The 14,603-nt window shown below is 35.9% G+C and overlaps 1 protein-coding gene across 1 annotated transcript; it reads right to left on the bottom strand.

Moving 5' to 3' along the window:
- Positions 1 to 922: 922 nt before the first annotated feature.
- On the bottom strand, positions 923 to 14,549 carry CISD2 (CDGSH iron sulfur domain 2). Its single transcript, XM_035030195.1, has 3 exons — positions 14,304 to 14,549; positions 2,981 to 3,195; positions 923 to 1,410 (listed from the first exon to the last, which is right to left on the bottom strand). The coding sequence occupies exons 1-3, from the start codon at positions 14,404 to 14,406 to the stop codon at positions 1,321 to 1,323; spliced, it is 408 nt and encodes a 135-aa protein (XP_034886086.1). The 5' UTR covers positions 14,407 to 14,549; the 3' UTR covers positions 923 to 1,320.
- Positions 14,550 to 14,603: the final 54 nt, after the last annotated feature.

The raw sequence follows: 14,603 nt of genomic DNA, 5'->3' as shown, positions 1-14,603 counted from the left end.
TCACACATGAGGAAATATTAACTATTTTGTACATACACCTTGTAAAACTTCTCAAAATCACAATTACATTTCTAACTCTAACTTTAAAATTCCTGTTGTTGGTCACAAGAGTCAAGATCAAAGATCACACAATAGAACCTATTGACATTACATGTAATAAATTACAAATCTAGGTACAGGACTTAGTTCAGGGTCTCGTGTATACACGTGCTTTTAGCTTTGATTATTGGGAGAATTAAATATGTTTGCCTCCTGTATCTTCTTTCTATATAAAAAAGACACAGTAAACTGACAGGATTGTACCTTTCATAGACAGACTTAAGGACAGCTATTAATGTAAGAACTATAATATACAATTAAACTAAATAGACTTAGGCTAAAAAATTATAAAAGTTTTAAAGATTCTCCAGTAAGTTTATTTTGCAACCTTTTTGTATTTTATGTTTTATTGGCTTACACTGTTACAAAGAGGAAAACGTATACGGTTTTGAACACTGATTTATCATTTTAATATGAATTCAGATATACTTTATGTTTATTTCTAATTAACCTTCAAATTGCAGCAGCTCAGGAGTTTAGTATAAGTATTCTTGCCACCTCATCCCACCTTGTCACTGAGTCAAAGAGTTCAAGATACTTTTACAAAACACACACCTAAACAAACACAAACAAGCCTTTTGTAAAGTAAACAAAATTTTTATAATGTAAATAACTGTTCCTTTTTGGAACTTTCTATATCCAGTTCATGTTTTTTCTGAAATTGGGATATTCACACTTATTAGACACAGTCTTTATAAAGCAAAGCATTTATCTTTCTAAAAACTCAAGTAATTCTTGAGAGCAATATTTTTCTTATTGATCTGAAAAGAAAGGAGTGTGGACAGCCAAGAGGAAAAATCACTTCAAATGATCAAAACAGAAGGGGACTGAAAAATATTTAATAGTGTATGTAGGGAGAAAAACTTTAAATGTAGATTCTATAGAACATATTGATATTCAAAGGAATAGCTTTGGGCCCACTGCCAAAAACAGATTTTTCTCAGTTAAAACCAAGAGTGTTGGTTTTATTTAGAAAGATACATTAAGTCTTTGAAGTAAGAATGAAAGGGTTGTACAATTTAATTTCTATATAAATGACTGTTTGAATATACAAAGTATCAAATATAAACAGTAGTGTAGCAAGAAAATAAATTGGCAGCAATAATTACTCAACCAGTAGCAATAATTAAGACCACCATTTGAAAGCTCTACACACAAAGAATGAAAAAATATTGTAAGATTTTACAGCACACAACTAAATTCAATCCTAATTCATTATTATTATACTTCTTTCTTCTTCAGTATTAGTGGACCCACATTATCTCCTGTCAATTCATTGTGTTTATTATGTGAACCATCACAGGCAGGAAACTAGAAAGGAAAAAGAATTACAAGTGTTATTTTAAAAATGATTTAACAAGTAGGAATATTTGTGAAATGCTCTTATAAAGAAGTATATAACTTTCAAAAAAAAATCATCAGATAGCTTTCCTGAGTAATGTATATTCTGCATCTAACCTAACTCATTCCAATCTCACAGCAAATCTAACAATTTTAAATAATGTATTATTTGACATAGATTTTATCTTGAATTATTCCAAGAGTCAATAAAACAGGTTTAAAGGGGGATCAAAACAAGCCCTTGTTCTCTGTGGAACCCCAAATTAGAGCTCACCTCTTCATTTATTCAAATTAGAAAAGAATGTACAGTTGACTCTTGAACAACACAGGTTTGAACTGTGCGGGTCCACTTAACTGTGGATTTTTTTTTCAATAAACACAGTCCAGTACTGTAAATGAATTTTCTCTTCCTTATGGTTTTCTTACCATAGGAAGATAAAATTTCTCATTTTTTCTCTAGCTTACTTCATTATAAGAATAAAGTACGTAATACATCTAACATACAAAGTATGTGTTAACTGACTGTTTATGTCATCAGTAAGGCTTCTGGTCAACAGTAGGCTATCAAGTTTTGGAGCCAAAAATTATACCCAGATTTGACCATGCAGGGGGTGGCTGCCCCAACCGCCACGTTGTTCAAGAGTCGATTGCAACTTAAATTCAAAATACATTATTTCATGTTTTCTTACTATAAAACACACTTACTATAAAATTCTTGAAAAAAAATTAAAAATGCATTTAAAAAAAATTCACTCATAAGTTAAAATAATCATGATTTTGATCTATTTTTCTTCTGCCTTTACAATGCATATTCCTTTTTTAAAAAACAAAATTGGGATCATACTGTACTGTGCTTTCTTATTAATTACATCATGCTCTCATGTCATTAAAACATTCTTTAAAAACATGATTTGTAATAGCTTCCTAATATCCCATAATTTGTATTATACCATACTTTAATCATTTCCATTATCAGAACCAAAACTTTGCTATTACAAAAAAATGCTGTGATGAACACTACCGTACTTAAAACTTCAAATAACCTATGATCATAGTACTAGAAGAAAACAGATCTCACCAGCCACTTATAATACTCATCACTCCATACTCCTTATTATTTCCACATTAAAAGTCATCCATAATTATAGGTGCCATTAGCTCATCTATATATAAGGTACTGTACATACAGCATCTCACTAAATCCTAAAAAATGTCTATGATGGTAACATATTATCAGGGGAAAAAAAAACCCCTGAACATCAGAGATTAAAGATTAAGTAACCTGCCCAACCAAAGTCATACTATCAGTGGCAGACATCAGCTCTGAAGCATCAGATTTCTATCCTTCCTTGCTGCTGTAACATTTCTAATGTAGGTAAGTATCCATCATAAAATGCAAACTTTAACTTAGGCATATAGATTTTCAGTACTGAACCCTGTGGAAAAACCGCTCATCTCCCAGAACCTCAAAACTGATGATTTAAGAAGCAGAACAACTTTAACTGCATGGTGTTAGAGTACATGGGAGTGCACATCTTACCGTCTTAGAACGCCAACACCTACAGTAAGCTGCTTTGGTGAGACACAGATCTTCAATGTTTATTTCATTCACCACTTTGGGATTTTCCTTTTGTATTTTAAGATTAATCAAGCTATCCTTCTGTTGTTTTTTCTTCGGGAGGAATGGACGAATTGCAAGGTAGCCAAGTAGTGCAAGTACACCAAGGAAAGGCAGTAACCGAAGCCATTCTGAAACTGAACACGTACAGATTTAACAGTGCGCGGCCCTCTTGTAACAGAGCTCAAACAGCATGTGTCGTCCTTGAGCTTACTCTTTACCTATTCTTTACTTCTCACGTTAATCTCAAAACTAACTTATCTATAACACTATGTATAAGTAACACAATCAAGCCCCCTATACCTGAGACCACCTTGTTTTATCTGTGGGCTAACTTAAAACTTGTAAAACTGGAACACGTAACTTTTGAGAAATAGATCCTGTGTCAAATATCCCATTTCATTATCCTCACACTAAGTATATTTGTGTTTATCTTTGTTTTTATTTCAGGAATAATGATCACCACAATTACAAACAAAAGTGATATATTTTATAGGTTCAGAAAACATTTCCTTCATGTCTAAGATCATATAACAGGGGCGCCTGGTTGGCTCAGTGGGTTAAGCGTTTGCCTTCAGCTCAGGTCATGATCCCAGGGTGCTGGGATTGAGCCCCGCATGGGCTCCTTGCTCAGTGGAGAGCCTGCTTCTCCCTCTCCTCCGGCTTGTGCGCGCGCGCTCTCTCTCTCTCTCAAATAAATAAATAAATAAAATCTTAAAAAAATACCATATAACAGAATACCCAAGAAAGAATGTTTTTACCCTTGATTTAGGATTTCAGACAGAACATGTCTTCAATGCTTTAATTTACATGTTTGGTAAGACATAGTCATTCCTTAAGAAATGTTGTCCAAAAGCTATTATTTTAAAGAACTAACTGAAATTTTCATACACTGAATGTTCTCATTATTAGATACATCTTATTCCCTAAGTGTCCATTAAATGCCTTAGGAGTACTAAGTACTGTCTTGGGTGGGGGAGGGAGGTTAGGGAATGTAAGTAAATAAATAAAATGGTCCCTAGGTCTATGAAGACACACACATAAGGAAACCAAGATAAACATTTCAGCATGAGTTCATCAAATGCTGGCTAGTGCCATGCCTCTGCAGAGAATCCTTTGTTCTTAAAATGTTATCCTTTGACAATCTTCAGAGTGCTTACCTGGTATCTTGCTAAGCACTGTGTAGAAATAGCTTAGTCAAGAAAAAGAGAAAAACTAAAGATTATGTGCCAAGGCATGCTAATTAATGTTAACAGACTATGCTAAAAGTACAACTGTATTACCTTATTTAACTCTGTTAAGCTGTGTTAGTTCAAACAGCTGTATTTGGTAGGTACCATTATTATTCCCATTTTTCATGTGGGTAAACTACAGCTTAATAAGCAGGTTTAGTGCAGGACAATAAATCCATAACCTGTTCTCAATCACCACGAATCAAATCTAACAGATTTAAAATTTTATCTGTTCTACTCTTGGTAAAACTATTCCCAGAGATAACTGTTCTTACTATTCAAGTATTAAAAGAAAAGGAATAATTTCTGTGGGCTCTGGGCTACTGGGGTAGTCCCTAGGTGTCTAGTACTTAGCCCTGGGTGATGAGGGCAGGAGAAATACTGGGTGCTATGTGAGAGGGAGATAAAGGAGGTGGCTGGTTTGCATATGAAAAGTGTGTTCACAGGCAGGTTATTTACGATCTCTAGGAATTAGCTACTCCTGGGAAGGTGCAGGTTATTCTTGGCCCCCAAGTTGTCAATGCATCATAAAATATAGAAAATAAAAAACACGTTTAATATACAGATACAGCTATTAACTTTAAACACATTTAAATTAAGTAAAATTCAAAATTCAGTTTCCAAGACAAACTAGTTACATATCACCAGCTCAACAGTGACATGGTACCAGGAGCTACTATATCTGACAGCCAGAGATCATTTCCATCATGTTTTTTGGATGGCACTGCTATACACCATTGTTTCAATAAAGCAACATCTCTACAGCATAGCATGGCTGCTTTGACAGCTTCAGCACCCATCTCTTACGTACCTGAAGCCACCCAAAGCTACTACCTAGTAGCTGCGTTCCTGTGTTCTCTGCCTAAGGAACTCCTTCTGTCTTTCTACCTCTAGTCTATTGGACTAATTTGTGTAGACCCCTCAAGATTAGGGTCAAATATTGCCTTCTCCAGAAGTCTTCCTTGATTTCACAAAGCAAAATCAATCCCTTCCTCCTGTACTTCCAAACCCTTTTTCCTCATGTTTCTTTTATCACACCACTGTCTGTCATCTGCTTATAAAGCTGACTCATAAGCCTATAAGAAAAGGAGGTATGTCCTTACTACTCTCCCTGACACAAAGTAGATACCTCATAGGTGTTTCATGAATGACTTAAATGAATGAATGCAGAACATAAATGTCAGTCCCTTTCTCACTCACCACATAGTACTGTAATTATTTATTTACACTTATCTTCTAGATCTGGCAATGAATGTCTGACATTGCTATTGACCCCAGCACCCAGTAAAATATTTTGAAGTAGTGTTCAGTAAATGTTTATTAAATGTAGAGTAACTTTAAGTATTATTCTGTATATTACAAAATTAAAAAGTCATGAGAAGTTAAATGACTCAAAGTCAAAAAGTAAATAAATAAGAATTTAAAGATGAAAACTGTAACTTAGATTCCTAAGTTTAGCATTTCCTCTCCTGGCCCACAAATCTCAGAGAATAAATGGCATTAATACTTTTAAAAATCTACTTCCAAAAATGTTGTTCTTTCAGCATACTTAATTCCTCGGTAAAACGTTACTCTGTGGTAATATGGTAATAAAAAGTACTATTATCTCCTACAACCAAGTAATAATTGATACAACAGTCTGAGTGCAATCAACTTTCTGAAGGTGATAAACTTCAGTTTAACTACAGAAAAGCTTAATAACGAAAAATAACAACAGCCTATGAAGCTTAATTAAATCACTTTAAATATATTTTAATATATTTAATATAATTAAATCACTTAAATATATTTTTAGTGAACAAATATGAAATACAGAAAAATGAAACAAGAAATTAAAAAAAATTTTAAGAATAGCTATTTCCTACAAACCTGCTTGATATATGTTGAGCTATCACAGATATTTTAGATATTCTGAGGGGAAAACTATCACCTCCTGTTAGGTATAACGTATATTTTGTACAGTATATTTTTTATTTTTATGGTTAAGAATTATCAAAAATAGCATTTATTTTACAAAATTTAGAAAAGTATAAAAAATAACTTTAATCCTATCAGTCAAGAGTTGGTAACATTTTACTTTTGTTTTTTTTGCTCTGTAAATACACATTTTAAATACTTAAAAGCCAAAACTGAGACCATGTTGTATATACAGTCCATATCTTAGTTTTTTCACTTTATATGAGGAACATTTCCCAATTTCTTAGCGTCATTTGGAAACATGAATTTTAATGGCTACATCCATCCATCATGTCCCCCAATCAATGTAAGATCTACAAAAGCAGACACCTTATTTGTCTAGGTCACCATTATATCCTCAGTGCCTAAATAATGCTTGCTTCAACTTATTTTATATTGAGTCCTAATTTACAGTTTAGCCTGTTGAGCTCTGAGTTAAGTGTTAAATTTGATGAGTTTTTACAACTATATAGACCTATAAACACCACCTAAAGCAAGATACAGGGTATTTCCATCACTCTAACAAGTTTGCTCTTGTACAATCCCCTCTTTCTGAGTTCTCTCGCCAATTTATGTACTTAATAGATATTACTGAATTAAGAAATCTGATCTCTTTGCTATTCTTAAACAATTCCTTTTTAGTTTTTTACTATACAGTAAGTGCCCATGATGTGGAGACAACGTGCTAATGCAAGTGTAGCGGCCTTATTTGTCTCTATGTACCCAGTGCTCTCAGTACAGTGCCTGGCACAAGAGCAGGATTTCAATACCTAACAAATTCAGTTTATCTGTTGTATAAATCCAGATTTTCATACACTCGGAATTAGGTTTCTTTGGTCTATAAATCAGAACAACATACCTCATTCATTTGTTCAACAATACAAGTACCCACCACATCCCAAATATTGCATTAGGTGCTAGGGATTCGGGCTGATGAATAAGGTCCCTGCTTTCATAAGGTACACATTTTAGAGGAGAAGATAACCACAAACAAGTAAACAAATAAATAAGCAAGATAATTTTAGACTATAATAAGAGCTATGAAGGAAACAAACAGGATGATAAAAGAAAGAAAGAGACTATCCTAGGGGCAAAGCAGTAGACTGACTGCCACTTCAGGTAAAGGAGACAGGAAGGGAAGAAAGATCTTTAAGCCAAGACCCAAAGGAAAAGCTGGGGGCTTAAAGACTTGAGTAAAGAAATTTGAAGGCACAAGGAAGAGTACATGTAAAGAGACTTCCAACTTCATTGAACTGTTGGGAGGAATGAACGAATGAAGTTGGAAACCACTCTGTAAAAACTATTGAGCACTATGCAAAAGAAAGCTACTAATGCATTCTGCCCTGAAACTACAGTTATGTAAATATCGGTCTCCTCAACCACTCTCTATCCTCTAATAGAGACTTATACAAGCCAAGACGTCAATGAATTTTAACTGAATTGAGTCTGTACTCCATTAAACTGGTATTTAAGGTAACTGCCATTAGGTATGCACTTGTTTGCCTTTGTTCAAGGCTTAGGAATGATAACAGTGTAAGTTAAAGGACAAAAATTCTTCTTAAAATAGTTAAGAAAAAAACTTTAAGAACCCTCAAGAAATATAAAACCTCACAGATTAGGTGATATGACAGGTGAAGATACAAAAATTACAAGTCCCTACCCCAAAGAAGCTTTTCATCTAGTAAGGAATACAGATCTATAAAAAAGGATTACAGTACTGTACAGTATGTACAATTGTAAGTGAGCAGTACAGAAGACATGATTAACTCTGTAGGGATGAGCAGACTTTACAGAGAGGATCTGGCACCTAACCAGAGTTCTGAAAGATGAGTAAGACTATAGGAGTCCACAGGCTTATGGGAAGAGGGGCTACATTTCACACAGAAGACACAGCATAGGTAGAGGCACAGAGATACGAGGTGCATGAAAAGTAAGTGCCACAATACTGCTGGAATATGATGAAATAGGAGGGACTGTAGAGGTGATCAGGTGCCAGATGATAAAGATCAACAGGGTGGGGCGCCTGGGTGGCTCAGTCGGTTAAGTGTCTGCCTTGGGCGCAGGTCATGATCCCAGGTCCTGGGATGGAGCCTGCTTCTCCCTCTCATTCTGCCTGCAGCTCCCCCCTGCTTGTGCTGTCTCTCTCATTCTGTGTCAAATGAATAAAATCTTAAAACAAACAAAAAAAAACAACAGGTAGGTAATAATCTACTCTGTACATAAAAGGAAACCATTGATATCTCTGAATATTAATGTAAATGGAAAGCTATTCATTTATGAAATCAGATGGAATTATGGTATCAGATGGAAGATGGACTGGTGGAGAGACAGAGGTCGGAGCAGAGAGAGCTGGTAGTGTGAGGACAAGATGCAAGACAATGTTAGAAATCCACTGAAATAATCCCCCCAAAAATCATGCAAACTTATACTAAGGCAGTGGCCATTAAAGTAAAGAGGACAAATGGATTCCCTAAAACTGCCTGAACAGTGTATGTGTGCATGCATTTTTTGAGGAGATAGTCTGATGCTTTCATTGGGAATACTGAGTAGGTCTGTGATCAATCTGCACTTGCCTTGAAACTTAAGAACTACGAACTCAGGCAGTAAAATCAATAGGATTGGGTGAGTGATCAAATATAGAGGAAGCGAGGCTCCTTCATGATTCCCAGATTTCTGGTTTCATTGGATGGATGGAGATACTGGTCTCTAATTTAAAAACAAAAGAGAACATAAGAAGAGCAATTTTAAGCAGGAAAATACCAGTGTAGTGTTGTAGAAAAAAGGGGAAAAGATGAGGTGTTGACATCCTTAAAGAACATAAGGGAGAGACTAAAGGTCAATAGTTACCAGCAAGAAATTAGGGATACTGATGGACGGCACAAGTCATAGCTTTCTTTCAAACAGTGTAGTAGTCCAATGTGGAAGTTGCTCTGCAGAGACCAAAAGATGCCAACTCTCTCTGCCCCCTCATCCCAGAAAGACAAGGAAAGATACAGAAAGAAAAGATACCACTGAGAGAGCTACAGGCAGGGGAAGTGACTTCCTCAGGGAGAGCTCTGTTTCATTTAAGGCAGGGAGGTGCATCCATGAAAAATTATGAAGCAGACAAGCCAAGAGTAGAAGATAACAGTGTGAGAGACCAAGGGTTGGAGAGCGTGGGGTGTAGGTACTTTGGGCTATAATTAAGTCAAGTACATGCAACTGGCTGACCTCAACATTCAATCCACTAAAAAGGTACCCATTTAGGCAACATTTTGCTTACTCTTTTGAATGTAAAAAGCTTAAATTTCCTTAAAAATTTTCCTTTATTTCAAAAAAAAATTTTTTTTTTACTTAAGACCTTCTTCCTCTACCAGTGAAATTTTCCTGTTTCCAATTTTTTTAAAACACCTGTTTCTAAGGTAAAAAAAGAAAAACCAGACCACACTAATACTAAAATACCAAGCAGAGTTCTAAATGTGTTTTGTAATATTCTACTTCCCACTATTAAGATAAACAACAGACTAAGAAGGTAGAGTGAAACAACCGGTACCCTCAGAGAAACAAAATCTACACAGAAAAGAACATTTCAAAGCAACCTGAGTAGCAAGCAATTTTAATGTGAATTTTTTGAAAGTTTAGACACTGTTAAAAGAAAGTATCTCTTCAGAGAAATAGAATTCAGTTTAAGACAAGGGAGGTTCAAACTTTTATAAAGACATGCTACCTATCACACCATATTCCTGACCAAGATATATAAACAAATACTGTTTTTATCATCTGTAAAAGCACACATAGACACACACAGATCTCAATGAGGAATTATATTCTTAGAAACTAGGACAGACTTTTGCCTTCTCAAAAGGTGGCATATATTGATACTATTAAAATAATGTTGGGAACATGGTTGCTGATAAATTTAATAACATATTTTCTTGGTAGGTAAAACAAAGAAATGATTTCTATTTCTGAATTGTAAAAAGAGGAAAGTAAAATATTTTCAAGGGACGGTTTTACTATTACCACTTAAAATCTAATACAGACTGTTCAGGACCAAAGGCCAATAAAATGAAATTAATGATCAATTTAAAGACCTTTTTTCCCCTCATTATTATGAATAGAACAGTGTTTTGGTATCTAGTACATTTCCTGGACCAAGTACTTAATAAATACCTGATGACTTGAGAAATTTTACACTGCAAAGTAGTTAGATGGCAGAAAATGTTTTAATGAGACCGAAATTGTTCTCCACAAAGGCTAGTATAATCTTTCATTCTTTAATTACACTGACTTAAGTAGAGTTGGTCTAACTAGAAAGAGGGAAAAAACTTTTATAGTCCTATAGGAACTATGTAACTATTTTCCCAAATTCTCAAACACAGCTTTTTAGGATAAAATTCTTTGATGTTTTAGAAATAATATTTACATATTAATAAATGCAACTTTCTAGTTTGAACTTAATAATTTCTTATATATCTCTACTGAGAAAATCACTTTTTGTTCCATTTCTTTAAAAAAAAAATTGTGGTACATTTTACATACAATAAAATAAAACAAATCTTAGGTGTTTAGCTCTGAGCTGTGACAAATATACCCCAATAGCCTCCACTGAAAATGTAAAAACATGCAAAATACTCCATTACCCAAGAAAGTATTCTCCTGTCCTTTTCTAGTCTATCTTCCCACCACTGATGTCTACACCCAAAGCTTTTTCACTCAACATAAAGTTTTTTAGATTCATCCAGTGGATCAGTAATCCATCCCCTTTTATTGCTAACCAGTATTCCACTCTGAATATACTATAATTTGTTTATCCACTCTCCTGTTGGTAGATATTTTGGTTGCTTCCAGTTTGGGGCTATTAAAAATAAGGCTGCTATAAACACGCTTGTAGAAGTCTTCTTATGGATATAGGTTTTCAACCCTTTTCCACTTCTAAATTATTCATTCAAAATTGGCCCTTTCTGGATAAACAGAGCTAATGCCTTTAAAGCTGTCAGCTCTGACATGTTTGTGTTACTCTGGAAAAGATATTGATTGTCTTGGGATTCACTGCTTTATCTTTAGGAACAAAACCGTTATGTTTCAAAGAAGCAAACAGGGTCAAGGAGGGAAGAGCTACTATATTCAAAGTTTCATAGCAAGCTTTTAAATCTAGAAGTAAACTGCTCATGACTTTTGAATAGGAAGATTTTGTTGTTGTTCTATTTTAAACATAGAAAGCTTTTTTTAAAAAGGTCAAAGTATTAGAATATACTTCCAAAGGGCGGAATCATACAAATTTATCTTAAAAGACTCACTGTTAAACATGTGACCTAAACAAAAATAGATCAGTTGTTTCTGATAGATAAGGACTGTTTGTAAATACTGTATGGTGATTAAGGATCTCCAAGTGTTTACTAAGAATGCAGAGTCATCATGAGAGAACCAACTGCTTTAAAAAAAAACCACTAGATGAAAATAGGGAAGAAAAAACAGGCAATAATGTAAGCTGTAACTTTGTTCTAATTTTCAGATAGAAAATGGAAACACTTTTGGTTTCCTAGACATTTTAAACATTTGCTGAAAAGTGATCTTCTAGGTTACTTCAACAAAAGTCGAAGTATGGATTCTATAAGTAGCTCAATCAAGACAGATAAATGTAATTAGCTATTACAATCTATTCCGAAGGGAAGACTCAGAGTGGAAATTGGTCAGTGGGAATCTTAGTCCATGGTGCTCCAAAACAAATTCTGCAACTGTTATACTGTCTTTGTCCAGTATGAAAGAGACTACCTCATTTGTTCATAAAGCAGTTATTACAAACATGTTTCCTAATAAGCAATACAATGAGAACTAAAGTACAGACACATTGTAATGGAACTTAGGTACATGGTTTTAAGATATTTATCAGAGTTGTCACTATTTCTGAGAATGAGTCCTTACTTTAAGAGAAAGTTACTATATGTTATTGATTTAAGGGAGAAAAGGTTTAGGCTGAGGTTCCTTAATGCCTTTAGTAGGAATTAAATATTTGTTGACAGTGGAGATCTTCAAGAAAAAAAAAATATGCTTCTAAAATCTAGCCACTCAATCAAATTATATACTTTCTATCTGTTCCAACTAAACTCTATTTACAGAAAATTGAAACTAATATAAAACCAGCCACCACTGGAATCAACACACAAAATTCAGGTTATACTGGACTGGGGTAGGAGTAAGGGGACTTCTTTCCTTCCTGTTAAAAACTTGGCAGTTAATTTGGGCAAATTATTAATATAAGTTGACAACTGGAAAATAAGGTCACAAATGGAAAATAATGTCACAAAATAATCATATTCTTCTGATCTGGTATTACCATTTTGGTGAATACGTTCAAGGGTATAATTCAAAGGAGAAAAAAAAAAACCCTAACAACTGGTATAGGGCTACTTACCACTGAACATTATGAATAAAATCTATACACGCACAAACATTCCAAATTTCCAGCTGCAGGGGAATGGTTAGGCCTACCGTGATGTTAGTCTAAAACAGGATTATATAGTTGTTAGAAAAAGATAAGGAATATATTAAAATATGGAAAGTACTAAAGTAAAAGCAATGATAAAGGGAAAAAAATCAAAATTTTATAGAACTGCAGAAAATCTATCAGAATAATAGGATCAAAAGAAAACTTTGATGTTTCTAAATACTTGACTTGAAACTTTTTTTTTTCATTTTATGTTACTTTTATGCTGATTATGATGTTTAGATGTTTCTTTTAATGTTAATTATTCAGTTACCATGCTTTCCATTCAATTACATGTTTCCTACTAAGCCATAAACCAAAGAATCTCTAGGTTTGGAATGTCATCTAATTTACCTCATCTAAATCTGTCTACTACCCAACTCTGCCTTTTTTTTTCTTTTTAAATACTATCCCTTCTTTAGGGATAGTATTATCTTAAAATACAAAAAACAACCAAAAAGAAGCCTTCTGTGTGTTGGGGCTGAAATCTACCTCCAAATAATTTTCACTAATTTGGTCCTAGTTCTGTCTTTTGGTCTACACAGAATAAATCTATTCTTCTTCCACCAGTAAGCCTTCCAAATGCTATGTTTCATGTCAGCTACCATAGAACTCCAGAACGCTCCAGGCTAAGCAACCCTATTTATCTCAAAATTATCGTAATTCATGTTTCATTCCCTGACATTCAGGACCTATGAGTTCAAAGTTTGCCGAATCAATATGGTTTTTTCCCCCCCTCACCGTCCTAATCAGTCTCAGTCTGGTTGACAAATACCCCACTTACACTGCAACACCCAAAACCCTACAAAATCTTCCAAGTGTTGACTGCATTATGGAAATTTTCGTCCTTTAGATGTAAAATCCTCAGTTGTGGTTCTTTTTTTTTTTTTTTTAAGAAGGGATCTTAAAAACAGAATGTTAACATATATTCATTAAATTTCCTTATCTAACATTTGGTCCATCGTACTAGCCTTTGAACACCCGGCTAACTTATCTTTCCTCAATTCGTTACCTTAACTACCTCCAGGCCCACAGTAATGGGAATTGACCTCAAATGCCCCCGGGGTAGTTCAAGTCTTCCCTATGGGAGCGGAGGTTAGTCTCCAATTTTGCTACCGAATAAAACTGCCATACACATATTGCGTGTATGGCTGTGTTTCTCTCCCCCCCCACACCCCCAAACACTGACACGCTGTGGGTTAAACCCCGCTGAGAGCTGGGAATGCCTGATTCACAGTGCCTTAGATAACGATGACTTACCCTACTTTAACATAAACAACCTCACTGCAGCGAGCGATGAGAGATGAAAAATATAGGCCCGCTACCAACTCAGCACTTTCTCTACAAAAACCTGGTCTCCCATCACGAAAGGACACGGAAGAGCCACTAGGACAAGGACGAGAAGAAGAATCACTCGCGCTCCCAAGCGGCTGTGCGGGCGCGCGCCCCCTACCTCTGCGCACAGGGTCACGGGGTCACGCGCCACACGCCAAGCCCCGCCCCGCCCCTTGGCCCGCGGAGGTTTAGACCACCCCCCACTCCCACCTTGGGCAACTTGCAAGCAGGGGGGCCGGCCGAGGGCGGGGATTACCTGTGAGCCGGGCGAACCCGGTAACGCTCTCGGGGACAGGGAGCCGCTTTAGATACGCCGGCAGCTGCACCTTCACGATGCGGGCCACGCTCTCCAGTACCATCCTCGCCAGCAGCGTCCACTCCCCTCCCAGCCCGCCGTTCTCCGGCCGAGCTGTCGCGCCTGCGCCGACAGCGGAAGCGGCCGGCGGGCGTCGCGGCCTGGGTCTCGCGGCGGGCTGGAGGGGGCGGTGCTGGGGGGGCCCTCGGAGGAGAAGTTGACCTGCTGGGCGCCGATTGGCAGCGGGCGAGTGACGTGCGC

Source organism: Mirounga leonina, unplaced genomic scaffold (genome assembly GCF_011800145.1).
Source record: "Mirounga leonina isolate KUSES-001 unplaced genomic scaffold, KU_Mleo_1.0 Mir_357, whole genome shotgun sequence".
Lineage (NCBI taxonomy): Eukaryota > Metazoa > Chordata > Mammalia > Carnivora > Phocidae > Mirounga > Mirounga leonina.
Note: the sequence above shows the minus strand (reverse complement) of the source record. Positions and strands in the feature narration are given on the sequence as shown.